General features: G+C 53.0%; 1 protein-coding gene and 1 long non-coding RNA gene across 5 annotated transcripts in view; one reads left to right on the plus strand and one right to left on the minus strand.

The window, feature by feature from the left end:
• The window catches only part of LOC134534370 (protein spire), a 105810-nt gene that overhangs the window by 26837 nt on the left and 51110 nt on the right, over positions 1-27863 (minus strand). For all 4 annotated transcript variants that reach the window (XM_063372824.1, XM_063372825.1, XM_063372823.1 and 1 more), the window contains exons 6-7: positions 16526-16774; positions 10154-10274 (exon numbers count right to left, since the gene is read on the minus strand). In XM_063372824.1, coding sequence (XP_063228894.1) covers positions 10154-10274; positions 16526-16774 — 370 coding nt within the window. The remainder of the gene's footprint in view (positions 1-10153; positions 10275-16525; positions 16775-27863) is intronic.
• LOC134534371 (uncharacterized) lies at positions 3115-5690 on the plus strand. Its single transcript, XR_010075486.1, has 2 exons — positions 3115-3789; positions 4551-5690. It is a non-coding gene; the product is annotated as an uncharacterized LOC134534371 (long non-coding RNA).

Consider the following 27863-nt stretch of genomic DNA (forward strand, 5'->3'; position numbering starts at 1 on the left):
GAGTAACGGGTGCGGCATCTAGTAACGAGTAACGAAACGTTACACACGAATGCATTTCGTTACTCGCATCTTTCGTATGTTTCACGCATGCGCGCGCGTATTCGTTACAAAGAACGATGTTTGTTTATTAATAAAAGTATAATTTGGAAATTCGTCGTCCAAGTTTTTTACTGTTTATTAAAGGTATTGTGTGTGTAGACAAAATTTTAGATTCGAACAGAAACAACGTAAGAAAGTATTTTTTACAAATTATAAATATGTATGTTTTTGTTTTTTATAATCGCGTATTTTCACGTTTTATGTTCTTATCTTAAAAGATATATTATAATAAAGCCGCTCTAATGAGAGTTAATTGTTTCTTGGTTAACAAAAGCTGTTAATTATCAAATATTTTTAATTGTTTATATTCGATTTATTTTTATTTACGCGACGTCATACTGTACGCGTACGAAATACGACTCGATTCGATGCTGTTACATAACATAGCATGTGCCATGTCATGCGGTATCAGAAGTAACGAGTAACGATACGAAAGTAACGAGTACTAATTGTTATAGTAACGAATACATACGGGTACACATTTTTTCGTTACTTTTACACCTCTAGCTCGCATTGAAGTAGTTCCGTCCGGACAAAGAACCACTTCCTTACTGGCCCAGTCGCGCGCGATCAGAGCCAATAGGAAGGCCGCTCACACACGAGCTCAATGGCGCCATCTACCAGCGGGAGGCCACTTCTGCATGAAGCCTTTCTTCTCTCTAGCTGATTGTTGCGCCGTGTTGATTGGACGCTCAAAACATTGGCGGAAGTATCGTTTTAAAAAAGCGTAGAAACAATTTTAAATTAATCCTTTCTTTTTTTTATGAAAGTGAATTTTTAACGTTGGAGAATTATCATCAGACGTTATCGGCCACCACTCCCGCAATGTTCTCGGACGGAACAACGTGGCTATGGCAGCTACTAAAAGCGCGGCACTCACTCTGCGGGTCCCAGTACTCCTTGTTCTGCAGCACCTCCAGCACGTCCTCGCCCGAGGACAGGCGGAAGGGGTTGCTGGCCGGCAGTGTGCCCACCACGGCGCGCGGGCTGCCCCCCACGGCCAGCAACATGCTGTCCCGCGCACGGCCGCTGCTCAACTGGCCCGGGGGGTCGCAGGTTCCACCCGCGCGTGCGCAACCGCCGCTCGTACCGCAATCCCGGCACGCGTACCGCACTTCTGGCGCGATGTTTTACCCTGGCACGCCGGTACGCTACATTTACCGCAACTTTCTCTTTTCGCAGAAGATTGCACTGCACTGCATTTGTAACACATCGAACATCTGGTTCCACATCACGCGCTGTTGAAATAAACTGTCGCGACTCGGCTCAGTTAAGTGTTCCATATTGCGTCTTGCCTTCACTCCCGCTCGGGTGTCCAGGCGATACTCGGGCTCACAGTAGGACTACGGTACGCATTGTCACACGCATCTTTACAAACGGTGCAGGGCGATCTCATTCGTGGTTGTTGGTCGACTCGGAGAGCGACAACTAACTGCATCGACTACACTGCACGACTTCGACCTGTCCAGAAGCATTGTTGCGCCGACTGGCACACGTCAGAGCATGTCGTTGGATCGCGCGCAGTGCATGCTGATTGTGTTGGGTCTGACACGGTGCTATTGGCAGAACTGCGCCACTCAGAAGACTTCACTTCACTTCACTTCACTGTGTTCACGATGCGCCAGGCGGCCAGACAGGAGTCTAATCCGCGATGTCTGAGAGTCGCATGCCGTGGGATTCCAAAGGTGATTCCGACGATGATAATATTCTGCTGGCTCTCACAGTATGTAATCGTAAGAAATGGCTTCATGAATTTAATCTAAAGACAAAATAATTTCATTATCTGATGAAACAGTTGCTTGATAGGACGAAACCAAATGTATGGATTATTTCAGAATAAATTAATCTTGGATTCATAGCATTGCCTTGGAATCATATAACAGACATTGTCCTGCATATCCTGCCTAATATATTCTTCCATTGATTTATTCCATTAGCATGGAAATTTTCGTAATCTTTCAATTAACTTTTCCGTCAACTTGACTATTTAAAGCACAATACTGAGAGAAATAAAACTTTCATAAAAAGCAAATTCAGAAGTACAAGCACAATTCCGCGCCAAAACAGATGTTTTTGTTTATCTGCGCATGCGCGAAGTAAGCGACGTATTATTAGAAAAATATCCGAGAACCAAACCCCTGGTGACGTCGCCAACATCGCGAACAAGCGAGCTCTGCGGCGCCTGCAGCCTCCTGTCGAGTGGCGAGTCCACAACACTCCCTGACCAGACTGTACTGCACCAGAACCCGCACAGCTGCGGTACGAGACTGTGTTGTCTCCTGAGAGTGCTCAGTGTACACACTTGTCTCCTCCACGACCCCATGCAGTTACGAAGTAGTAGTTTGAATTGCGCGTTGTTCCGACAACATAGTTTTTAAAATGCAACAGCTTTACAATCTACTCCGGGAATAAGCAACTGTAACGAGTACAAATAGCGGGACTGTTGAAAGTACCTAATCCTTTCACCGAGTGGCGAATGCAGGGACCTGGAGTCGTGTTCGCGGCCTTGCGGCGGGCGAAAGTGGTTTGTTCCGGCTCCGCGAGGTGTCGCCCCGGGCGCTGCAAGCAGGGCGCTGCAAGCAGGGCGCTGCAAGCAGGGCGCTGCAAGCAGGGCGCTGCAAGCAGGGCGCTGCAAGCAGGGCGCTGCAAGCAGGGCGCTGCAAGCAGACCCACCGCTGGAGCGCGTGTTGCAACGGCTCACTTCCAGTGCTCACTCACTACGACACTTGGCTCGCCAACAATCAAGGGCACAAGCCACAACTGCTGTTATTCAACAAGGAAGCTCCTGATGCACTCTGGTGTCAGGCCGACACCATTCCTACTGCAGGCAACAGGACTAACAGTAATAACGCAGCTGGGTGAATGCAAGGAGTTCACACGCATCACATCGGCACAGAAGTGTCTGGGCTTGAGAAGCCGCCAGCACTGATCCTGGCCCGTGGTTGGGCGGCGCGAGCGACCAATCACAGCACGGTCGTGACGGCTCGTGATGGCTTCGTGATCAACTACCGCCCGCTGTGAGGAGAGAGAGTTAGCAGGGCCGGTTCGGGGCGGGGTGAGAGGCGTCGGCGACGAACGCTGTTTTCTTAACGTTTTTTATTTGCTGCAGGAAATTCCAAAACATCGTAGCAGGTTCAAACCCAGCAACAAACGTAACCTCAATAACTAGAGGAGTTGCTTTCTTTCTTCCTCAGCAGGCCACTGACTCACTATTGGCTCACCAACAAGTAACTGTTCTCTCCGGAGACTGCGAGCCGGGACTTCTGCGTTCGGCGCCACAGAGTCTGTGCACTGACATTTTGCTTGAAAATTTAATTTTGGCACTCCCCTGACCATTCTGGAACCTCCTTTGGAAAGCTCGATTCTACAGAACCAAATTTTGAAAATGGCTCCAACTCTACTCTCTTCGAATCGATTGAAACTTTGACGGAACGCCGTCGGACGTCTTTATATCTGGGCGGTGTATCAGGGTGTCTCATTCATTTGGAATTATCTTCGGGCAACACAGAAGAGATTCACGTAAATTGTTTCCAGCTCGGTGTCCACACTAGGCTGCCCGCTGAGCTGCGTCACTGTTGGAGCGAGGTCACCGCCGCCTGCACCTGATGACCCCGTGACCCCGGAGACCCCGGCCACTAGCCCTGCCGCACGCAGCTGCGCCACCAGGCGTCCAGGGGACCTGTGATTCTGGTAATTCCTTAAAAACATTCATTTGTTACCGTTTATTTATCCTTTGTTTGTTTCTGACAATATCTTCTAATTGTATTAATTTTATTAATACAATTAACTTGTATTAATTTATTAATTTTTTCAGTTTTCATTGAGCGATAGTTTGCCATGATACTTATCTTACTACTAATTCTACGGCGCGCCGTCCAGTGCGCTGATTGCAAGTGGAAACAAAACCTTCGAGTACCACCTTTACCTACCTCATTCGTACCTTTGAATATATATACTGTATAGAAGTCGCGAGTGGATAGTATTTACTCTACGTTTTTCAGAAGCGTATGAGAGCAGCTTGGGAACTTCGCCGCTGCAGTGCGCTGCCGTAACGCCCTGTATCTTCTTAGTTGTTATTTACACGTTAGAGCGCAGCCCTGTCGCCCGCTGTCATTCCTCGCACCCCTCATCCATCATTCACTGCAGCTCAACGTCGTTCAACGGGAGGGGGAAGGGGTGTTTGAAGAGTTCGACACTTGTCCGCTAGGGACCACCACAAGTTGATGCCCTAGAGATGGTGGCGATTGCGGCGGTGAATTAACCAACTACCTCAAAACCGTATTAGAAATTTTAACCTGGGCTGGCGACTTCTATACAGTATATATATTCAAAGTTCGTACTGTCTTGTGATTTAAACTTGGTACTACCGTAACTGAAATGTATATAAATTTTAATTTAATAGCACGACGTTATCATTACAACTTATAATCTCCCATTTTTTTTTTCTACAGAGGATTCCTCTCAACGTGTCGACGCTTCATGAGTGGGTCGGAGGGCGCGGGAGTGGACCAGCAGTGGGGACTGTGCTCGGACTGCTGGTCCACACACACCGACCAGGCTCGCGAGAGAGAGAGGGAACTGGCGTGTTGCGTCACCATCTCGGTTGGCACGCCTGGCGCCTGGCGGCCCGTGAGAACTGAACCTCTCTCCGCGGCCACGGGCGAGTGGACCACGGGCGAGTGGACCACGGGCGAGTGGACCACGGGCTAGTCCACCCGGCCCGAGGCACGGCGCCATCTCCCGGCCGTGCTGATAGCAGCGCCGCGCCAATAAGCCAGCACTGATACCAGAGACCAGCCTGCACGGTGATGTAGCTCCTCGGACGTGGGGGGGGGGGGGGGGGGGGTGATAAACAACCCAATTACTTCATGAACTGTCTGTAGAACCGTCGTGTCCGTGCACTGAAAATGTTTGGCGAAAATTCATTGCGAGGAAAGCAGAATATAGTAAGACTATTATAAAAAACTTTTATTTTTGAACACGCTGATCTCAAAAACTACTATTTGAATTTTCATGGAGTTTTCACACGTAACTGAGCGTATCTTGGGCTACATACAGGCTTTATTTCATTAAAATCGGCTCATGTAAAAACAAGATAGCATATCTTAATTTGAAGTTTTAGGAGTCTTCTAAGCTCAGTACAGTTCGTAGTAAAGTCAAAAGATGGGGCCACATTAATTGATTTTTAAACGGCGCTCACAGAAGTTTTCGGATGTTTAACTCAGTTACACGATCATCACTTAGTAGTACACCAAGGACCCAATAGATGGCGCAGTTAGCTTTTTTTTTTTTTTTTACCTCAGTAACAGAAGTATTTCTGTAAGTTTACGTCAGTGACAGAATTAAGCAAATTTACGAATACAAAATAACATTGAAACTACTTGGCTAGGATATACGGATTTGTTGATTTCGCTTTGAGTTTTAGATATTAAAAACTTAACGAAATTGCTTTGCTTCTTTCGATAGGTTTTATTTATATTTGACTTCTTTCCTAGGGAAATCAATAAGAAAGAATTTATCGAGTCTGCTTTGTTATTGGTGTGCCTGCTTATCACATTTTGATAAAAAGTTTATCATTTTGAAGTTAGAAATAATATGGAAACTTATTTTGAGGCTTCTGTTTATAAGTAAAAGTGTTTTTGAAAAGTCATCAGAGATGAGGATGAGAAATCCCGCCGGGCACACGGCTGGGTATCTAGGATCGAGAGTTACTGTGGCAGTGACTGTACTCTGATCTGGAGACGTGTCCCAATAGAAGGAAGTCTCCAGCGACGCACCAGCTGGTCGTCAGCTCTGACACAGGAGCCCGCTGCGATACACGTGACATGTTCAACAATGACAAGTCAACAAGTCAGGAGCGACTATTAGAAGTACCTCCATGTCCAACAATACCCAGTCATAAAGTAAGGTACCTCCAGTGGGCCTAAAGGGAGGGGCTATCACACAAAGAGCGATGAAATTATTCAGATATTGACCTTGAAATATTTACAAATTCATGGACTCAAATACTGAGCATTAATAGCCTCACATAACTTCTGGTAAAGAACAATTTTAACACGTGAATTTAAGTACATATAAATTATTACCCAAAATAAAATTTAAAAAATCTAGCTCGGGAGGGCTTCCGGATACGCGCCTGGTCTGTTATGACGCGGCGTCGAGAAAACAGAAATGAAAATGTCAGTTGCGCTAGCAATGTTAACAAGGCGGCACCTCAGTACGGAAACTTGTTGGCGCAGGACAGTCCTCAGTAGTGAGTGCTGGACAGTACCTGTTCTGTGCTGGCGCTCAGGAACGAGCTTCATGGCCTCTGATTGGCTCCGCAACCTCGCACAGACAAGACCCGCGCGCGACTGGTCCGCTACAGCGCTAGCGGTCTGCCTGGCGCCTGACCCACTTGCAGGGCTGCCTGCCCCACAGAGGCTAGAGGCTGCGCTAGGCACTACTTCCATCTCCTCTGTTTCAGCAGGCACGGACTACAGCTGCAGTTTGTGCTCCTACCGCACTACAATAACACTAACAATGAAAAAGTCGAATGTTATTAAATTATTATCTTTGAAAGATTTGTGCAATGGGAGTGCATGACTTGATGTAAGCTTTTGGACATACTGAATGAACTATCAGAAAATTGAAAAGGACACTAGAAAGAAAAGATACAGTAAAATATTTTTGATAACACCCACTTGTCAGTTGCACCATATAATATCTTAGTTTTGGTTTAAAAACCCTAGGGGAATAAAAAAAATCTGCACCAACAAAGTTACTTTTTTTCATAACCTAACTAAATATAAGTGTATTTGTTTAGGAGTGATCTGGGTTAGGTAAGACTCTAAAAGCGTCTCAGGGCAAAAAATTAGACACCTAATCATGTTTGTTTCGACAGCTGAAATTGTACGAGGGCGCGCGTTAGCCATAGCACAGTTTGTGTACGATAATTCTCGTACGCGTGGTAACTGAGACACGTTCAGCGGAGCGACGGCACCCGCATGCGCTCTAGCGGCGACCACAGCAACCACGTGATGCGACCGCAGCGCTGCTGCCCGATGCTCGGGCTACTATCGACTTTCACTCGCGAATCAAATACGTACGTACTGCGTTCTTCCTTCGCTTGTGGGTGTTTTACTCGCTCACAGAGCAGGGATAGCCAAAATATGTTTTTACGTGCTATTACACCGACCCTTACTAAATAATTATCTAAAAAATCGCAGTATGCGAGCACACTACTACAATATACACTTGATGCGTTCTTTCAAAACAGCACAGAAAATTACATGGAAGTAAATAGTCAAAACATTATTAGAGCACAAATGGACACAATGGGCTAACAACGACGAGGCAGTGGCAACAAGAACAGTAAATAAAGACAAAAACGACCTGGGACAACACAACGACAAACAGAATAACCCAACAATGATATTAAACAGATAATGCGGTAACACAACAACACAGAGACGCACAGGCGAACCCAGCGATGTGAATAAACCAACTTCTAGACGCAACAACGACAGCGTAGACGAACATAATAGTTTTGACGTTTCGGGAGTTGAGATCTGATCCCATTCTGACACAGACGGAATTTTCTGTGCCATGTATTTTATTTTTTTAATTAATCACCCGATTTTGGCTTGTTTTCTGTGTATGCATATTTATCTTTCTTGTCTGTTATTTATGTTTCTTATGACATGTAGTGTAAATTACTTTTGGAACCCACCTCGTACAATGTACAACGCTCTTGCACAATTTAGGAATACATGCTTATATCGATAAAGCATAATATGTATTTTTGAACCATTATCGTAACAAACATACTCTAACAGGATCGTCTTTAAGTATACCAATGGTGATATAAATGAATGTTTAAAAATTCTCATATATTTTCGGTGTTTAATTAATATATTTTAAGAGCCATGTTTAAGTAGTGTTGGAGTTCACGAATGTACTATTTTTACAATGTAAATGCTTCGATAATAATTTTACAACTTATTATAACTCAAAACATCAAGTAACTGATCGTGTTAATCAGACGAAGAGCGTGGTGCTATGATAAATAAATAAACAAGACTTGCCAAAGGTAAGGAATTCGATGTCAGTCATACCAATTATTACAATCATTAAGAGGTTAGAGCGTCATAATTTAGATACCACCCTAGGTGCTGATCTTAAGACGAGTAGGAAAATAATCGAAATTTTTGATCCCTGATCGCCGTTATAACCATAGAGCGACTGTCGAGACAATAGCATCATAGTTATGACGCTTTAGGCTAGCATATCCGTAAAGGACTTGAACTTTCTTTGACAGCACCAGGGCAACAACGTCCCTGCCAATACCACCAGAAGGTACAGGAAGGTCCTCTAATTCACCGTGAGGTCCACTACGCCACAGTGCCACCATCAGGGCCACTATGTTAAGGAGAGACCACTGGATGGGCAGCTATGTCTGACTGGACTGGCAGTTGCCAGGAGTGTTCACCCACGAGGTCCCGTGTGGCCTAAGAACGACTCGACAGCGAGGCGGTACGTGAGCTCGCCTTAGGAACTCGACAAGTGTCGGCACTAATCTACAGCTGCCTCGAGGTGAATATCTTATCAGTGGTCGATCTGTCTGTCCGAATCCCACCTGACATTCTTCGATGACTCATTCCACAAAGTGCTGCCAATCCGCTAGGTATGACTAGGAAGTTGCGCTACAATGTAATGTTACACGATTCAAAATTAATTAAGGTTTATCAGGAATTTAGGCAAATTATTAGCATTCAAGACAAATTTTTTTAAAGTAAATTTTGGAAGAAAATCATAGTTTGTTAAAAAAAATTGCCATGATTTTCACGACTAATATAATTTTTAATTTTTAACAAAAATTACTTTTTAGGAGTACGACGAAAGATCAGAATAAAACTGAAAATTAATTCAAAACCGATTTGTGGACTCGAGACAATACACAGTAATCATAAAAAGTCATAGTTTCAATGTTATATTAAAACCGCTTAATTTAGACTATTTACAACAAATTATACATCAAACTGAAGGTAAACCAACATAATTTTTTCTTACAAATGTTTAATATGTGCACCTTTAGTTATACGGCATACTTCCAACCTAATGTCCAATTCTTCCCACTCTTTGGTTAACACATCCGGAGTAATGGAAGCAATAACCTCTTTAATTCTGTGCCTCAACTCTGGCAAATCATTAGGTAGTCACGACCTTTATAAAGCCCCAAAGGAAAAAAAATCGCACACACAAGACCTTCCGTGAAGTAGACCCTAAGGATGACATAGTGGCCCGTGAGAACCATTGTGTCACCTGGAGGAACAATATGTCTCCGTGAGGCCTGTCATCTCACAGTGGTGCCACGTGACTACCTCCCCAGCAGGCGGGGACGCAACTACATGCTTCCGGCTGGTTCTACCAGCCCAAGGAGTGCATAAGGGCCGGGATGGCCTGCACTGCTCATTGTCTTCGGAGCGGCGGTGACATAGTGGACCTAATGGTGACAGAAGACCTTCATATAGTATCAAGTTTTTTATTACATGTGTGCTGCGTTATAAAAAGTGCGTTCTCCACGTACAACTCTGATTTCATAATATATATTTATTTGGATTCATTTGTCTAAATAATTATGTTTAAATAACTAATGACCGAATAAGAAATTTTACTAGAGGATCCTAGCGAGTTCTGTTAAAATAAGAACGTTTCTTACGTTTCTAACCGTCTTGGATATTAGCTGTGTGTTATAGACAGTACACAGAACCCTTAAAAATAATGATTGAAAATTCCAGCCTGAGTTACTGGGTTAGTTGCTGCAAGAGTCTTATAGATATCTCACAGAAGCAACTGAGTGCTCAGCACAACGTGTGTTGCCTACCTCACAGGAGCACCTGGAGAAGATGCCCGTGTCACAAGCTGGTATTCCGTTGACTTGAGCCACCAATCCGGGCCACTTAACCAGAGATGAAACTACCTCAAAGCCTTCCATCCCACCCGAAGTGTTTACACACGCAGTAGCGACAGTGGCAGGCCGCCAAGTGCTGGCAGACGCGGGGGCGGCACTGACCTCGCTTCTTGAGCGGACTGTAGGCGGGGCGCAGCCGCCGGCCCTGCTTGATGGCCTCCATGAGCAGCTCCCGGGGCGCCTTGGGCCGGCCTCTCGCGGGGGCGAGCTGGCGGTCCGCCGCCTGCAAGCACACCCCTGTCAGCCCTCCCTGCCTGCAAGCAGCCCCTCCCTGCCTGCAAGCACACCCCTGTCAGCCCTCTCTGCCTGCAAGCAGCCCCTCCCTGCCTGCAAGCACACCCCTGTCAGCCCTCCCTGCCTGCAAGCACACCCCTGTCAGCCCTCTCTGCCTGCAAGCAGCCCCTCCCTGCCTGCAAGCACACCCCTGTCAGCCCTCTCTGCCTGCAAGCAGCCCCTCCCTGCCTGCAAGCACACCCCTGTCAGCCCTCCCTGCCTGCAAGCACACCCCTGTCAGCCCTCTCTGCCTGCAAGCAGCCCCTCCCTGCCTGCAAGCAGCCCCTCCCTGCCTGCAAGCAGCCCCTCCCTGCCTGCAAGCAGCCCCTCCCTGCCTGCAAGCACACCCCTGTCAGCCCTCTCTGCCTGCAAGCACACCCCTGTCAGCCCTCTCTGCCTGCAAGCACACCCCTGTCAGCCCTCTCTGCCTGCAAGCACACCCCTGTCAGCCCTCTCTGCCTGCAAGCACACCCCTGTCAGCCCTCCCTGCCTGCAAGCACGCCCCTGTCAGCCCTCCCTGCCTGCAAGCAGCCCCTCCCTGCCTGCAAGCAGCCCCTCCCTGCCTGCAAGCAGCCCCTCCCTGCCTGCAAGCAGCCCCTCCCTGCCTGCAAGCACACCCCTGTCAGCCCTCTCTGCCTGCAAGCACACCCCTGTCAGCCCTCTCTGCCTGCAAGCACACCCCTGTCAGCCCTCCCTGCCTGCAAGCACACCCCTGTCAGCCCTCCCTGCCTGCAAGCAGCCCCTCCCTGCCTGCAAGCAGCCCCTCCCTGCCTGCAAGCACACCCCTGTCAGCCCTCCCTGCCTGCAAGCAGCCCCTCCCTGCCTGCAAGCACACCCCTGTCAGCCCTCCCTGCCTGCAAGCAGCCCCTCCCTGCCTGCAAGCAGCCCCTCCCTGCCTGCAAGCAGCCCCTCCCTGCCTGCAAGCAGCCCCTCCCTGCCTGCAAGCACACCCCTGTCAGCCCTCTCTGCCTGCAAGCAGCCCCTCCCTGCCTGCAAGCAGCCCCTCCCTGCCTGCAAGCACACCCCTGTCAGCCCTCTCTGCCTGCAAGCAGCCCCTCCCTGCCTGCAAGCACACCCCTGTCAGCCCTCCCTGCCTGCAAGCAGCCCCTCCCTGCCTGCAAGCACACCCCTGTCAGCCCTCCCTGCCTGCAAGCAGCCCCTCCCTGCCTGCAAGCAGCCCCTCCCTGCCTGCAAGCACACCCCTGTCAGCCCTCTCTGCCTGCAAGCAGCCCCTCCCTGCCTGCAAGCACACCCCTGTCAGCCCTCCCTGCCTGCAAGCAGCCCCTCCCTGCCTGCAAGCACACCCCTGTCAGCCCTCCCTGCCTGCAAGCAGCCCCTCCCTGCCTGCAAGCACACCCCTGTCAGCCCTCTCTGCCTGCAAGCACACCCCTGTCAGCCCTCTCTGCCTGCAAGCACACCCCTGTCAGCCCTCCCTGCCTGCAAGCACACCCCTGTCAGCCCTCGCTGCCTGCAAGCACACCCCTGTCAGCCCTCCCTGCCTGCAAGCACACCCCTGTCAGCCCTCCCTGCCTGCAAGCACACCCCTGTCAGCCCTCTCTGCCTGCAAGCAGCCCCTCCCTGCCTGCAAGCACACCCCTGTCAGCCCTCTCTGCCTGCAAGCACACCCCTGTCATCCCCTCCTTGCCTGCAAGCACACCCCTGTCAGCCCTCCCTGCCTGCAAGCAGCCCCTCCCTGCCTGCAAGCACACCCCTGTCATCCCCTCCCTGCCTGCAAGCACACCCCTGTCAGCCCTCCCTGCCTGCAAGCAGCCCCTCCCTGCCTGCAAGCACACCCCTGTCATCCCCTCCCTGCCTGCAAGCACACCCCTGTCAGCCCTCCCTGCCTGCAAGCAGCCCCTCCCTGCCTGCAAGCACACCCCTGTCATCCCCTCCCTGCCTGCAAGCACACCCCTGTCAGCCCTCCCTGCCTGCAAGCAGCCCCTCCCTGCCTGCAAGCACACCCCTGTCAGCCCTCCCTGCCTGCAAGCAGCCCCTCCCTGCCTGCAAGCACACCCCTGTCAGCCCTCTCTGCCTGCAAGCACACCCCTGTCAGCCCTCTCTGCCTGCAAGCACACCCCTGTCAGCCCTCCCTGCCTGCAAGCACACCCCTGTCAGCCCTCGCTGCCTGCAAGCACACCCCTGTCAGCCCTCCCTGCCTGCAAGCACACCCCTGTCAGCCCTCCCTGCCTGCAAGCACACCCCTGTCAGCCCTCTCTGCCTGCAAGCAGCCCCTCCCTGCCTGCAAGCACACCCCTGTCAGCCCTCTCTGCCTGCAAGCACACCCCTGTCATCCCCTCCCTGCCTGCAAGCACACCCCTGTCAGCCCTCCCTGCCTGCAAGCAGCCCCTCCCTGCCTGCAAGCACACCCCTGTCATCCCCTCCCTGCCTGCAAGCACACCCCTGTCAGCCCTCTCTGCCTGCAAGCAGCCCCTCCCTGCCTGCAAGCACAGCCCTGTCAGCCCTCTCTGCCTGCAAGCAGCCCCTCCCTGCCTGCAAGCACACCCCTGTCAGCCCTCCCTGCCTGCAAGCACACCCCTGTCAGCCCTCCCTGCCTGCAAGCACACCCCTGTCAGCCCTCCCTGCCTGCAAGCACACCCCTGTCAGCCCTCTCTGCCTGCAAGCACACCCCTGTCAGCCCTCTCTGCCTGCAAGCACACCCCTGTCAGCCCTCCCTGCCTGCAAGCACACCCCTGTCAGCCCTCGCTGCCTGCAAGCACACCCCTGTCAGCCCTCCCTGCCTGCAAGCACACCCCTGTCAGCCCTCCCTGCCTGCAAGCACACCCCTGTCAGCCCTCTCTGCCTGCAAGCAGCCCCTCCCTGCCTGCAAGCACACCCCTGTCAGCCCTCTCTGCCTGCAAGCACACCCCTGTCATCCCCTCCCTGCCTGCAAGCACACCCCTGTCAGCCCTCCCTGCCTGCAAGCACACCCCTGTCAGCCCTCCCTGCCTGCAAGCACACCCCTGTCAGCCCTCTCTGCCTGCAAGCACACCCCTGTCAGCCCTCCCTGCCTGCAAGCACACCCCTGTCAGCCCTCTCTGCCTGCAAGCACACCCCTGTCAGCCCTCTCTGCCTGCAAGCACACCCCTGTCAGCCCTCTCTGCCTGCAAGCACACCCCTGTCAGCCCTCTCTGCCTGCAAGCACACCCCTGTCAGCCCTCCCTGCCTGCAAGCACACCCCTGTCAGCCCTCGCTGCCTGCAAGCACACCCCTGTCAGCCCTCCCTGCCTGCAAGCACACCCCTGTCAGCCCTCTCTGCCTGCAAGCACACCCCTGTGATCCCCTCCCTGCCTGCAAGCACACCCCTGTCATCCCCTCCCTGCCTGCAAGCACACCCCTGTCAGCCCTCCCTGCCTGCAAGCAGCCCCTCCCTGCCTGCAAGCACACCCCTGTCAGCCCTCCCTGCCTGCAAGCATACCCCTGTCAGCCCTCTCTGCCTGCAAGCACACCCCTGTCATCCCCTCCCTGCCTGCAAGCACACCCCTGTCAGCCCTCTCTGCCTGCAAGCACACCCCTGTCAGCCCTCTCTGCCTGCAAGCACACCCCTGTCAGCACTCCCTGCCTGCAAGCACACCCCTGTCATCCCCTCCCTGCCTGCAAGCACACCCCTGTCATCCCCTCCCTGCCTGCAAGCACACCCCTGTCATCCCCTCCCTGCCTGCAAGCACACCCCTGTCAGCCCTCTCTGCCTGCAAGCACACCCCTGTCAGCCCTCTCTGCCTGCAAGCACACCCCTGTCAGCCCTCCCTGCCTGCAAGCACACCCCTGTCAGCCCTCCCTGCCTGCAAGCACACCCCTGTCAGCCCTCCCTGCCTGCAAGCACACCCCTGTCAGCCCTCTCTGCCTGCAAGCACACCCCTGTCAGCCCTCCCTGCCTGCAAGCACACCCCTGTCAGCCCTCCCTGCCTGCAAGCACACCCCTGTCAGCCCTCTCTGCCTGCAAGCAGCCCCTCCCTGCCTGCAAGCACACCCCTGTCAGCCCTCTCTGCCTGCAAGCAGCCCCTCCCTGCCTGCAAGCACACCCCTGTCAGCCCTCCCTGCCTGCAAGCACACCCCTGTCAGCCCTCCCTGCCTGCAAGCACACCCCTGTCAGCCCTCTCTGCCTGCAAGCAGCCCCTCCCTGCCTGCAAGCACACCCCTGTCAGCCCTCTCTGCCTGCAAGCAGCCCCTCCCTGCCTGCAAGCACACCCCTGTCAGCCCTCCCTGCCTGCAAGCACACCCCTGTCAGCCCTCTCTGCCTGCAAGCACACCCCTGTCAGCCCTCTCTGCCTGCAAGCAGCCCCTCCCTGCCTGCAAGCACACCCCTGTCAGCCCTCTCCGCCTGCAAGCACACCCCTGTCAGCCCTCCCTGCCTGCAAGCACACCCCTGTCAGCCCTCCCTGCCTGCAAGCACACCCCTGTCAGCCCTCCCTGCCTGCAAGCACACCCCTGTCATCCCCTCCCTGCCTGCAAGCACACCCTGTCATCCCCTCCCTGCCTGCAAGCACACCCCTGTGATCCCCTCCCTGCCTGCAAGCACACCCCTGTCATCCCCTCCCTGCCTGCAAGCACACCCCTGTCATCCCCTCCCTGCCTGCAAGCACACCCCTGTCATCCCCTCCCTGCCTGCAAGCACACCCCTGTCATCCCCTCCCTGCCTGCAAGCACACCCCTGTCATCCCCTCCCTGCCTGCAAGCACACCCCTGTCATCCCCTCCCTGCCTGCAAGCACACCCCTGTCATCCCCTCCCTGCCTGCAAGCACACCCCTGTCATCCCCTCCCTGCCTGCAAGCACACCCCTGTCATCCCCTCCCTGCCTGCAAGCACACCCCTGTCATCCCCTCCCTGCCTGCAAGCACACCCCTGTCATCCCCTCCCTGCCTGCAAGCACACCCCTGTGATCCCCTCCCTGCCTGCAAGCACACCCCTGTCATCCCCTCCCTGCCTGCAAGCATACCCCTGTCATCCCCTCCCTGCCTGCAAGCACACCCCTGTCATCCCCTCCCTGCCTGCAAGCACACCCCTGTCATCCCCTCCCTGCCTGCAAGCACACCCCTGTCATCCCCTCCCTGCCTGCAAGCACACCCCTGTCAGCCCTCCCTGGTCAACACACACCTCCATTACCACTGCAGTACTCCTAATTCAGCTGCATCATTCTTTTGGACACAGCATGTCATTTATACATATGCCATCTTAATATTTTTATTTTATTCATTTTTAATTTAAAAACTAAAAGTGACGACTAGGTTCTCAGTTCATGTAATTTAATCAACCTAGAGAGTACAAACTTACCTTAACTATATCATTTTGGGTCTTTTTTTTCACTGCAGTCTAAACGCTTAACTACATAATAAAATCTATCAGCATTTCGTTACTAATATTTTTCACCAGTTACAAAATTGTACGTATATATAACCAGGCGAATACGGCTGTTGGTTTATATTTAATGTGCAAGTTAACAGTATTTGAAAAATGATGGACTATAATCAATTTTACCTAAGAGACGTAATGAGACGTTAACTAAGAAACAATGGCAGTACGGAGTGCCCTCGCTACAGCGCTACCCCTGACACGGACTGCCCCGCAACCCGCACATCACCGCAGTTGCGCGGGTCGCCAGGCCAGAAAGCGCAGGCGCTGGCTATACAGTTGGTTCGCGATAGACGTGACAAGTTCCAGGGGAAATCAACAAACCGTCCTGGGCAGAGTCGCACTCGCCAAGGCACCAGGAGGAGGTCGGTCTGATTGGTGGCTGATGGGTGAGTGTTCCTGCTAGGTGGACCAATCACAGAGCAGCCACGTGCAGGGCCGGCGCGTCCATACAGGCGAACCAGGCAACCGCCTAGGGCGCCAAGTAGTTGGGGGCGGCGCAGCACGACACATAACAGCTCATATAATATGTTTAACGATTATTGAAACTAGTTGAAAATGGATTTTTTTTTTAACAGTATAGAATGTTTATATGGATATAAGTAATTATTTAAAGTCCACGGTGACCTGTTTATGGTTTGTAATAAGTAAAAAAGTAAAAAAAAAACACAAGCCAGCTTACATTTGATTGTTGACAAAATCTTAGGCTTACGTGATGTATTTTGAGGGAAGGAAAAAAATTTTTGGTGTGTCCGGCCGGGGGGGGGGGGGGGAATTTAATGTTTTTCGCCTAGGGCGCCAATCGACCTCGCACCGGCCCTGGCCGCGCGGGCAGCCGCACAACAGCCACGCACCTTGCGCAGCGGCGGGCGGGAGCGGATGAACTCGAGGATGACGGCGTGCGCGTCCCTCTTGACGCGGTGCGGGATGTCGCCGTCCACCATGACCTTGTTGAGCTTGTAGCGGCGCGAGCGGATGTCGTCCATGAGGATCTCGTAGGGCGTGAGCTCGTACTCGATGGGCGCGCGGCCGTGCGCCAGCCCCACCTTCTTGAGGTTGACGCCGTGCCTCAGCTCGCGGATCACCTGCACCCAGAGGCGCGCCTGCAACACAGCAGCGCGGGCTCCCGTCACTCGCCGTCACCTCCAGCCCTGCAGCGGCCTGCTGAACCACGAGCCCGGACAACCGTCTGTGGAGGAGGACAACTAGACGTGCGTCTGCAAGCAGTCACCAGCCCCGGGTAGACTTCATAGACTCCATGTGCAGGGCTGAGCATGAGCGAGGAAGGTCCTTGGAAATACCGATTGGTGTTATAATAGGACACCATGACTAACTCCCGAAAAAAAAACCTTACAGGCATGCAACAGTGCGTAGATCACGAATCAATCACACCTTCTTCCCCATCCCTACTCACCAACCCTCTTACCTCGATCCCGTTCGGTTACCGTTTAACGGCTGTCGTATAAGGATGTGATACCCAAGAGTTAGTTTCATAAAGAAACGCGTTTAGTGCAAAACAAGCTTGTGAATACTCCTCGTCAAAACATGGCATGTGAATACTCCTCGTCAAAACATGGCATGTGAATACTCCTCGTCAAAACGCCCATATTCCCGCGCGGGCTACAACAATGTATCATGACAAGTGACAACACTGAGACATGCAGACAACAGGTGACAAAGAGAACAGCAATTATAGGGAGGAGAAGATGTCTCGGAGAGTTTAACTTTCCCGCAAATACGTCTTCATTCCACATTTAACTAGGTTCACGTAATGTTAGTACTACATTGTCTTTAACCGGGCCATAAAGTAAAAAAAAAAAAATAGTGCGCGGAGTCCCTCCGGAAGAAGTGAAACTTCGTAATGTGGAAATGATTTTTAGTGAAATCATATTGTATCAAATCAAACTAAAAAAAATAAATCATGAAATCATTCAACGATAAAAGCTGTTTATTTAATTAAGCGGACGGATTCGCCCCAAGGAGAAAATTGACGCGGCGAGACCTCGTGGACATAGAGAAATGACACACACTAACTATTTGTGTGTCTATGAAACATGATTTTTTTTCTGCAGTTTAAATTGTAATATACAAAAAGGGTATTGAAAATTGAAACAAATATGGTGACACTACAAACTGTCCGGATCTTTATTTTTTCTTACTCTCTACTTAGTTCCTTACAATAGCAAAACTTAATGGCTACCCCCTCCACGTTAGCGTTAAACGTTTAACGCAACCTTGTTGGAAGTCGCATTAGAAGTTTCACTTCGAAAAAATACAAAAATAAAAATATATATAATTTTTATAAAGAATTAAAAATTTCAGATGTAATTTAGAAAAAAACAACATTTTTTAAACGAAAATGTGTCTCATCTCCTTATAAGCAGCCCAATAACCAATGGACGTCACAACCGCACGGACAATGTCAAGTCAACCGCCTTGCAGGCAGATCAGGTAAGATACCTTAGGCAACACTTGGTAACTTTTATCTTATTAATAAGAATGAATGTTTGTGTGTTGGTCTTCTATACGCTCACGCATTGTTCATCCTATTGAGTTGAAACTATGCCAGTTGCTGATGGCACTTTCGCGTATGTTTCTGGCATAGTACCATCAACACACAATAGGTGGTGCGCCAGTCGTATCGGAGATACACACAATAAGATGTTGGTATGTATGTATGTATGACGCCGATTAACTCCGACCGTTTGACTGATCGTCAAGGTTTCTATGCTATCCATGTTTTTTGTAACTCTCCGCTAGACGGCGCTGCAGCGCATCAACATCTACACCGTTCAACCGAGCGCCATGGGTAAAGAGAGAATCATAGCTCATAGACATACAAACAGAATTTCTCTATGTCCACCACACTGTCGTATAGCGCTATATGGCCCTGTGTTGAGCCCGGGAACTGCCTGGTACTGCAGCTAGTCTAATATGTCACTGGTGCGCCAGGGAGTCAGGACTACCGAGATATCCTCACGACGCCTTCCCCAGCTCCGTCAGGCCGGTAGAGGAGAGTGCTCGTGTAAACATGACTTCCACGAGCTGGCTAATGGACCCGGATACGCGCTAAGTGCACGACCTGCCGCAACATGACCTTGTGACGCGGGACGTGGTAGCTTTTCTGCGCTCTTCACTGATGTACAGCGTGTGAAATCTCCGTTTTCTCTGTCACGAATATTATGTTTCGTCTTACAAAGGCTCACCAATGTATTCCCTTAATTTCCAATACTGTGTATTGTTGACACTTATTCACCTTAGGAATTCGTGTTGTAAACAAAAAGTCAAAAGTAAATGTGAAAACAAGATACAGCCGCTATAGTGGTTACGTAGAGAAGAGACAAGAGCAAGCACACCCCACGGCTACAGTGGGGCTGACACGACCCGAACAGCAAGAGACTGAGTCACTGGAACAAGCGAGCTTGGCTGTCGATCTGCTGGAATCTTATATGTATAGCAGAATTAATGAAGTGGGTAATTTAATGATGTAATATGCATGGATAAATATGAAAATTTCGTTCGTTCAAAATCTTAAATCTCAGAGATTTTCCTCACCTATTTCTTTCAAATTTGGAATTATTATTTCATTAGAATACGCGCGTGTTTTAAAAATACCTATGCCACACCTGTGACAGGTAAAAATATAGATTTTTAATATTTTCATAGCTATAGTGTGACATATATAGAGATATTGGTATATAGAGGAGAGAAAGATATATGTGTGTGTGAAGAGAGAGAGATGGTTGGTATGGAGGCTTGGCACGGCGCCGCGGTGTGACGTGACCTCTGACCTCGCGGACTAAGAGCGCGCCGCGCGGCCCGGTTCTCCCATCAGCGCGCTGTGGCCGTGGGACCGACCCACATGAGTCTCCTGCCGGCAGCAGCTCCGTGCTGGGCCCATCGCCCCCCCCCCCTCCTGCCCCGGGCCAGAACCACGCGGATCCAAGGTTTGTCTACTCCGACAGGAACAAGGTCGCATTGCATAAAACACTGTGTAGTTACCATTGAACGCTAAAAGCCAAAACCTTTTATAACAAAACAGGTGCCGGTGCGTTATTCTACCAATTCCATTCACCAACTACGTACACTATAAAAAAAACCGATATGTGGCCGAAATCGTGTAAAACCTCACCATTCTTTCTCTTGTTTGTTTCCTTACGCTGTCTTTATACTGATTACGGCCGATAAAATAGGACACTTGAAAACAATTCTGCTATCAAATCTCTGCAAAAAGCACAAAAAAGCAGACACTTAACTTAGTTATAAAACGTGCATAACACCTAAGTTTGGTGAAAAGCAAGGATTGTAAAGAAAACGCGAGGCTTTGCAGACTGCAGAAATCATCAGCATGCAGACACTGCTACCAACATATACCTGAAATGCAACGAACGTCCAAATAATTTAAAGAATGTCCCTGTGCTTTACTTAACATTTGGCAAATGACCCATTGAGGTCAACATTACTGAAGCCTTGCACGCTAACTTCTCGGCGAGTGGAGCAGCGCTGTTCGACACAGCGCAGACAAGGCGCAGACACGGCCGGCTGGCTGAGGCACAGACAAGGCCTCGTGGCTTCATGGCATGCTCCATCCTCATGCTTAGGTGCAGTGCGAGAAAGTCAACAGGAGTCTCTGTGCTACCCCCTTCAGACATGAATGGCTACAGCATGATCGAGCCAAGAAGAGACGTCTCTGGCTGAAACTCGCCCAACATGAATAGCTACAGTGCGACCTAGTGACGGGACACGTGTAGATGACAGACTGCACCCCTGCACCCTGCTGGTCTCTGCTTGGGGCGGACACTTCACGGCGGCATGCCCCAGGAAGCCCCGTGTCCGCACACGCCCGTGTGGAGGCATCTGGGACCCACAACACCCTCTGCCGCAAGGTGGCACCAAACACCCCTCCCAAGCATCACACATCTGTCAGATCTGAATCATCCATACTTCCGCCCAGATGACGCTTGTACGCGCGGTGTCTGGACTCGCACGAGACACTGCCGAGTTGGACACAAAGCCTGGATCTCTTGATACGGTCCGTCAATCCCTGCGTTACCGCAAATATCTGCTGTTGCCTGAACCGGCTATGGTGGGCATGGTGGTAGGCCTGTCACACTAATGGTAGGTAATAACAGTTAATGATGCATTTATGGAACAAAAATTGGCCCTAAGTTAGTCCGTGTATCCTGTGCAGTGTTAGTTTCTACAAACTGAAATAAGGATGACGGAAACAGCAATGCATGTGTTGCTGCACACGAAGCGGACGGCGAGTGGGCGTGGACATGCTACACTGCACGGGGCGCATGCGCACAAACAGTCCTGGTGCAGCTAGGAAGCACGGCACACAAGCAAGTGCAGCAGTGAACTGTACGTACTTGCAGGGCCCGCCATATCCGAATGCCCGTCTAGAACAAAGAACCAACAACAACGCTCCAGACATGTCATGTCAGCAGGTAAGCCCGTCCGGACACCAGCATGCAACACAGCGCGCAGCTAGCTCGTACCGCTCATGCGCTCCTATGCGAGGCTGGTGTGTTTGGGGGAACCTCGCTTATAACTACTTTGGAGCACTACATTCGCTTCTTTGGTAACCTTCAACACCATGAAACTCAAGCCCTCCCATTGTTTAAATGACAACCAACATATAAAGCATTAAAATATTAAGCCGTATTTATCAGTTAAACTAGTGGCATAACATCAAATATGTAGTTTTAAAACAATATTAAAATACTTTTAAATTATGCGAAATAAATTTTTTTTGACCTCCTGGATACAGATAAGACCAAGAACAAAAATCGCTCATGCAAAATGATGGACGGAATTTTTTCGGTCATTTTTGAAACACCAAGAAATCGAGGAAAGATAAAACTTATACAAACTTCATTCGATAAACAGTTGGAATCTAGACAATCCTGCATCTCTTGTAGTTTGCCATGTATCAACCATCAAGACTACGAAATGGCTTGTAAGCTACAACATAATCTATAAGTACACTAATTTTTAGTTTCACCCTGATAGCCACATCTGACAGGTTCCCATATTTATCACCAGATAAATTATTTTTAGTCTATGAGATATATTCTATTTTAACAGCGTTAGCGATATGTTACAGTGTGTATTCTTTAAATAAAGTGTATGCATAACAAATATGTATAATCTAAATTTTCAGCACGTAACTTGACACATAGTGTAAAAAATTATGAACTTCGCATAACCAAGTAATTCCTTACCAATTAAACAAAGCTCATATCACTACCTGTATTTAATTCTCTTACACCACGCAACAGAAAAAACGTGTTCTGATTAAGGAAACAAAAACAAACAAAAATGCATGGGCATCATGCACTGCTATAGGTAATCTGAAGCTAAAGAAGAACAATTTAAGTCTTTCTAAGTATTTTAATTTCCTCAATAATTCATCCATACGTCATAAACATTAATATTAACCAGGCTATGTTTAAGCTAGTGTTTTGAATTTAAGAAGAGGGACGATTCTCTAAAACTGTGTTCAGTGTTCAGCTCAGCCTGAGCCAGAGTGTGCTCAGCCCACACGTGGCCACCACGTGACCACATCCCGACACTGGCCGACACTGGCCGACACTGGCCGACACTGGCCGACACTGGCCGACACTGGCAGTCCTGGCAGAGATCCCCATGACAGCACATCTCAGGAGATGGTCGAGGACCATGGTCTTCAAGACGGTAGCTGTTCGTCCGCTCTCAGGGCCAGAGAGATGGACAAGGAGGGATGTTGGTATGTCTGGTGGGCATACGTCACACATGGGCACACTAAGTGTGCTTGGACACAACGTGAAGACGTAAAGTAAAGCGAAGTAGCAAATGCACTTGGGGTAGCAGGACACACGACAAGCAGTGAAGCTGTGCTGTTTGTCCCAGGCAGGAGCAGATCTAGCTCTTCTCGCCGACTGAAGCGAGTAGACACGGCATGTCCAAGCCTAGCAGACGACCGCATTTACCCAGTGTACACAACGGGTTCTGAATCAACCAGGCAGCTCGTCAGTGAGACAGGCTGAACCTCATTGGTAAGAATAACCCTGGAGAATACCTGCATTCGATCCTTCTCACAAACCTCTTGCATTAGATAGTTTGTAATTTAATTTTTTGAACAAGTTTAAAGATAATATGTGCGTGTATGAAAGAAGGATATTCTATCAGTACGTGATGTTTGAAAGGCTTTGAGAGTTTCATTTATCGGGGATCTACAATCGTGGATAACTTTAAGGCAAAATGCATATCTTCAAAATAGGAAGTTCGTCATGTTTGAAATGATGACATGCTGAGGGTAAGAGCGAGGTTCACGCACACACAATGGTTGAACGCCTGCAGACCTGGGAACAACCCGTGAGGGGTGTTGGTGTCTCGCACGCGTGAAGGCCTCCTGGGCTCTGCCCCAAGGGACCTGGCCTCCATCAGGGACCCTCACGCCCTGAGGACCTCAGCTCCTGCCACGACCCTCACGCCCTGAGGACCTCAGCTCCTGCCACGACCCTCACGCCCCGAGGACCTCGGCTCCTGCCACGACCCTCACGCCCCGAGGACCTCGGCTCCTGCCACGACCCTCACGCCCTGAGGACCTCAGCTCCTGCCACGACCCTCACGCCCCGAGGACCTCAGCTCCTGCCACGACCCTCACGCCCCGAGGACCTCGGCTCCTGCCACGACCCTCACGCCCCGAGGACCTCAGCTCCTGCCACGACCCTCACGCCCTGAGGACCTCGGCTCCTGCCACGACCCTCACGCCCTGAGGACCTCAGCTCCTGCCACGACCCTCACGCCCTGAGGACCTCAGCTCCTGCCACGACCCTCACGCCCCGAGGACCTCGGCTCCTGCCACGACCCTCACGCCCCGAGGACCTCGGCTCCTGCCACGACCCTCACGCCCCGAGGACCTCAGCTCCTGCCACGACCCTCACGCCCTGAGGACCTCAGCTCCTGCCACGACCCTCACGCCCCGAGGACCTCGGCTCCTGCCACGACCCTCACGCCCCGAGGACCTCAGCTCCTGCCACGACCCTCACGCCCTGAGGACCTCAGCTCCTGCCACGACCCTCACGCCCTGAGGACCTCGGCTCCTGCCACGACCCTCACGCCCCGAGGACCTCGGCTCCTGCCACGACCCTCACGCCCCGAGGACCTCAGCTCCTGCCACGACCCTCACGCCCTGAGGACCTCAGCTCCTGCCACGACCCTCACGCCCTGAGGACCTCGGCTCCTGCCACGACCCTCACGCCCCGAGGACCTCAGCTCCTGCCACGACCCTCACGCCCCGAGGACCTCAGCTCCTGCCACGACCCTCACGCCCTGAGGACCTCAGCTCCTGCCACGACCCTCACGCCCTGAGGACCTCAGCTCCTGCCACGACCCTCACGCCCTGAGGACCTCAGCTCCTGCCACGACCCTCACGCCCTGAGGACCTCAGCTCCTGCCACGACCCTCACGCCCTGAGGACCTCGGCTCCTGCCACGACCCTCACGCCCTGAGGACCTCAGCTCCTGCCACGACCCTCACGCCCTGAGGACCTCAGCTCCTGCCACGACCCTCACGCCCCGAGGACCTCAGCTCCTGCCACGACCCTCACGCCCCGAGGACCTCAGCTCCTGCCACGACCCTCACGCCCCGAGGACCTCGGCTCCTGCCACGACCCTCACGCCCTGAGGACCTCAGCTCCTGCCACGACCCTCACGCCCCGAGGACCTCGGCTCCTGCCACGACCCTCACGCCCCGAGGACCTCAGCTCCTGCCACGACCCTCACGCCCCGAGGACCTCAGCTCCTGCCACGACCCTCACGCCACGAGGACCTCAGCTCCTGCCACGACCCTCACGCCCTGAGGACCTCGGCTCCTGCCACGACCCTCACGCCCTGAGGACCTCGGCTCCAGCCACGACCCTCACGCCCTGAGGACCTCGGCTCCAGCCACGACCCTCACGCCCCGAGGACCTCAGCTCCTGCCACGACCCTCACGCCCCGAGGACCTCAGCTCCTGCCACGACCCTCACGCCCTGAGGACCTCGGCTCCTGCCACGACCCTCACGCCCCGAGGACCTCAGCTCCTGCCACGACCCTCACGCCCTGAGGACCTCGGCTCCTGCCACGACCCTCACGCCCCGAGGACCTCAGCTCCTGCCACGACCCTCACGCCCTGAGGACCTCAGCTCCTGCCACGACCCTCACGCCCTGAGGACCTCGGCTCCAGCCACGACCCTCACGCCCTGAGGACCTCGGCTCCAGCCACGACCCTCACGCCCTGAGGACCTCGGCTCCTGCCACGACCCTCACGCCCCGAGGACCTCGGCTCCTGCCACGACCCTCACGCCCTGAGGACCTCAGCTCCTGCCACGACCCTCACGCCCTGAGGACCTCGGCTCCTGCCACGACCCTCACGCCCTGAGGACCTCGGCTCCAGCCACGACCCTCACGCCCCGAGGACCTCAGCTCCTGCCACGACCCTCACGCCCTGAGGACCTCGGCTCCTGCCACGACCCTCACGCCCCGAGGACCTCGGCTCCTGCCACGACCCTCACGCCCCGAGGACCTCAGCTCCTGCCACGACCCTCACGCCCCGAGGACCTCAGCTCCTGCCACGACCCTCACGCCCCGAGGACCTCAGCTCCTGCCACGACCCTCACGCCCCGAGGACCTCGGCTCCTGCCACGACCCTCACGCCCTGAGGACCTCAGCTCCTGCCACGACCCTCACGCCACGAGGACCTCAGCTCCTGCCACGACCCTCACGCCCTGAGGACCTCAGCTCCTGCCACGACCCTCACGCCCTGAGGACCTCAGCTCCTGCCACGACCCTCACGCCACGAGGACCTCAGCTCCTGCCACGACCCTCACGCCCCGAGGACCTCAGCTCCTGCCACGACCCTCACGCCCCGAGGACCTCAGCTCCTGCCACGACCCTCACGCCCCGAGGACCTCAGCTCCTGCCACGACCCTCACGCCCTGAGGACCTCAGCTCCTGCCACGACCCTCACGCCCTGAGGACCTCAGCTCCTGCCACGACCCTCACGCCCTGAGGACCTCGGCTCCAGCCACGACCCTCACGCCCTGAGGACCTCAGCTCCTGCCACGACCCTCACGCCCTGAGGACCTCGGCTCCTGCCACGACCCTCACGCCCTGAGGACCTCGGCTCCAGCCACGACCCTCACGCCCCGAGGACCTCAGCTCCTGCCACGACCCTCACGCCCTGAGGACCTCAGCTCCTGCCACGACCCTCACGCCCTGAGGACCTCAGCTCCTGCCACGACCCTCACGCCCTGAGGACCTCGGCTCCAGCCACGACCCTCACGCCCCGAGGACCTCAGCTCCTGCCACGACCCTCACGCCCTGAGGACCTCAGCTCCTGCCACGACCCTCACGCCCTGAGGACCTCGGCTCCTGCCACGACCCTCACGCCCTGAGGACCTCAGCTCCTGCCACGACCCTCACGCCCTGAGGACCTCGGCTCCAGCCACGACCCTCACGCCCCGAGGACCTCAGCTCCTGCCACGACCCTCACGCCCTGAGGACCTCAGCTCCTGCCACGACCCTCACGCCCTGAGGACCTCGGCTCCAGCCACGACCCTCACGCCCCGAGGACCTCAGCTCCTGCCACGACCCTCACGCCCTGAGGACCTCAGCTCCTGCCACGACCCTCACGCCCTGAGGACCTCGGCTCCTGCCACGACCCTCACGCCCTGAGGACCTCGGCTCCAGCCACGACCCTCACGCCCCGAGGACCTCAGCTCCTGCCACGACCCTCACGCCCCGAGGACCTCGGCTCCTGCCACGACCCTCACGCCCCGAGGACCTCAGCTCCTGCCACGACCCTCACGCCCCGAGGACCTCGGCTCCTGCCACGACCCTCACGCCCTGAGGACCTCAGCTCCTGCCACGACCCTCACGCCCTGAGGACCTCAGCTCCTGCCACGACCCTCACGCCCTGAGGACCTCGGCTCCTGCCACGACCCTCACGCCCACTGGCGGCGGAGAAAGCCCGGCAGCGCTCTGCGCCGGGTCGGGCACCCGGGCCCCATCAACCTGACGAGTTTATCGGCAAAACTGCCGGCCGCGCGGTTCCCCGCGAATTTACTGCCGCTTTCTCCGCAGAAATTATTTATGATGTTGCCGGGTCTCTGGGGGTGCCCTTCCGGGCGCCTCGGCTGAAGATCGCCCACTCGGGGTGGCCAACTCCCACTTCCTGGTCCGTGACTTTCCCCACCTGTGCTCGCGACCAGCAGAGTGGTTCTGGCTCAGCCCCCCACACTAGGCCACCCTCCACACGCTTCAGACCGTGCTTCTGGTGGGCATCTCTGACCGGCCCCTCTGCGGCAGCTGAGCCCCGGGACTGCTGCTTCCTGCCCCGCCGGCTGTCCGAGGCGCGCCCAGCGACACCGAGCTATGCTTTGGGTCAGATCTAAACACCATAAACTAGAACTAGTTATGCCTGCCGAGTGCAAGCACGAGTGAAAAATTGGAGTTGCTAGATTCAGCAACCGTGCCATATAGAATGAGGGGTGAACAACTGCCCTCGCTTCACGACGCAAGTATCGGCGCCCCGGGGTCACATGGTCTCGTGTGTGTTCATCGCTTAAAACGACTCTTTTTCTTGCTTAAAATGTACTACAGTTCGTATGACTTCGGGAAGCCGTGGAAACCCAAACTCTGGGCTGACGGATCTGGTCCTCTCTCCAATGCGAGTCCATGGTCTCACGGCAATGTCACCTCGCTCGACACCGGAACTGCGAATTACCATTTGACGTTGCGTGGAGTGTCGACAGAGACGACCGACCCTGCCGCGTCCTGTCCAAGGCGGTGGGACATATTTCCTCAAATATGAGCCATGTTTCTTTTGCATACATAGGCCAGTTATGAGATTATGTTTCTGGCTTGCCCGTGAAACAAGACATTTAGGTATCCTTGGCCTGTGACCGAGACATTGCTGGTAAACTGCGCCAGCTGTCAGCTGCATCACGCAGCACTGCGCAGGAGTGCCCCTCGTCAGCTCACGCACTTGCTACTAGGCCACTGTGAGAGGGCACTGAGTTCAAACTGATAAACCGAATTCTCACTTGGTTTGCGCATTTTTTGAGGAAATGTTGCTTAAATGTTGCCCGCTGTATCTCACAGACCAATCACTGAACAATCTACAATGCAACGAGACTAGACTCCAACAGTCGGGAGCCGGTGA

The sequence above is a fragment of the Bacillus rossius genome, chromosome 7, assembly GCF_032445375.1.
Source record: "Bacillus rossius redtenbacheri isolate Brsri chromosome 7, Brsri_v3, whole genome shotgun sequence".
Classification (NCBI taxonomy): domain Eukaryota; kingdom Metazoa; phylum Arthropoda; class Insecta; order Phasmatodea; family Bacillidae; genus Bacillus; species Bacillus rossius.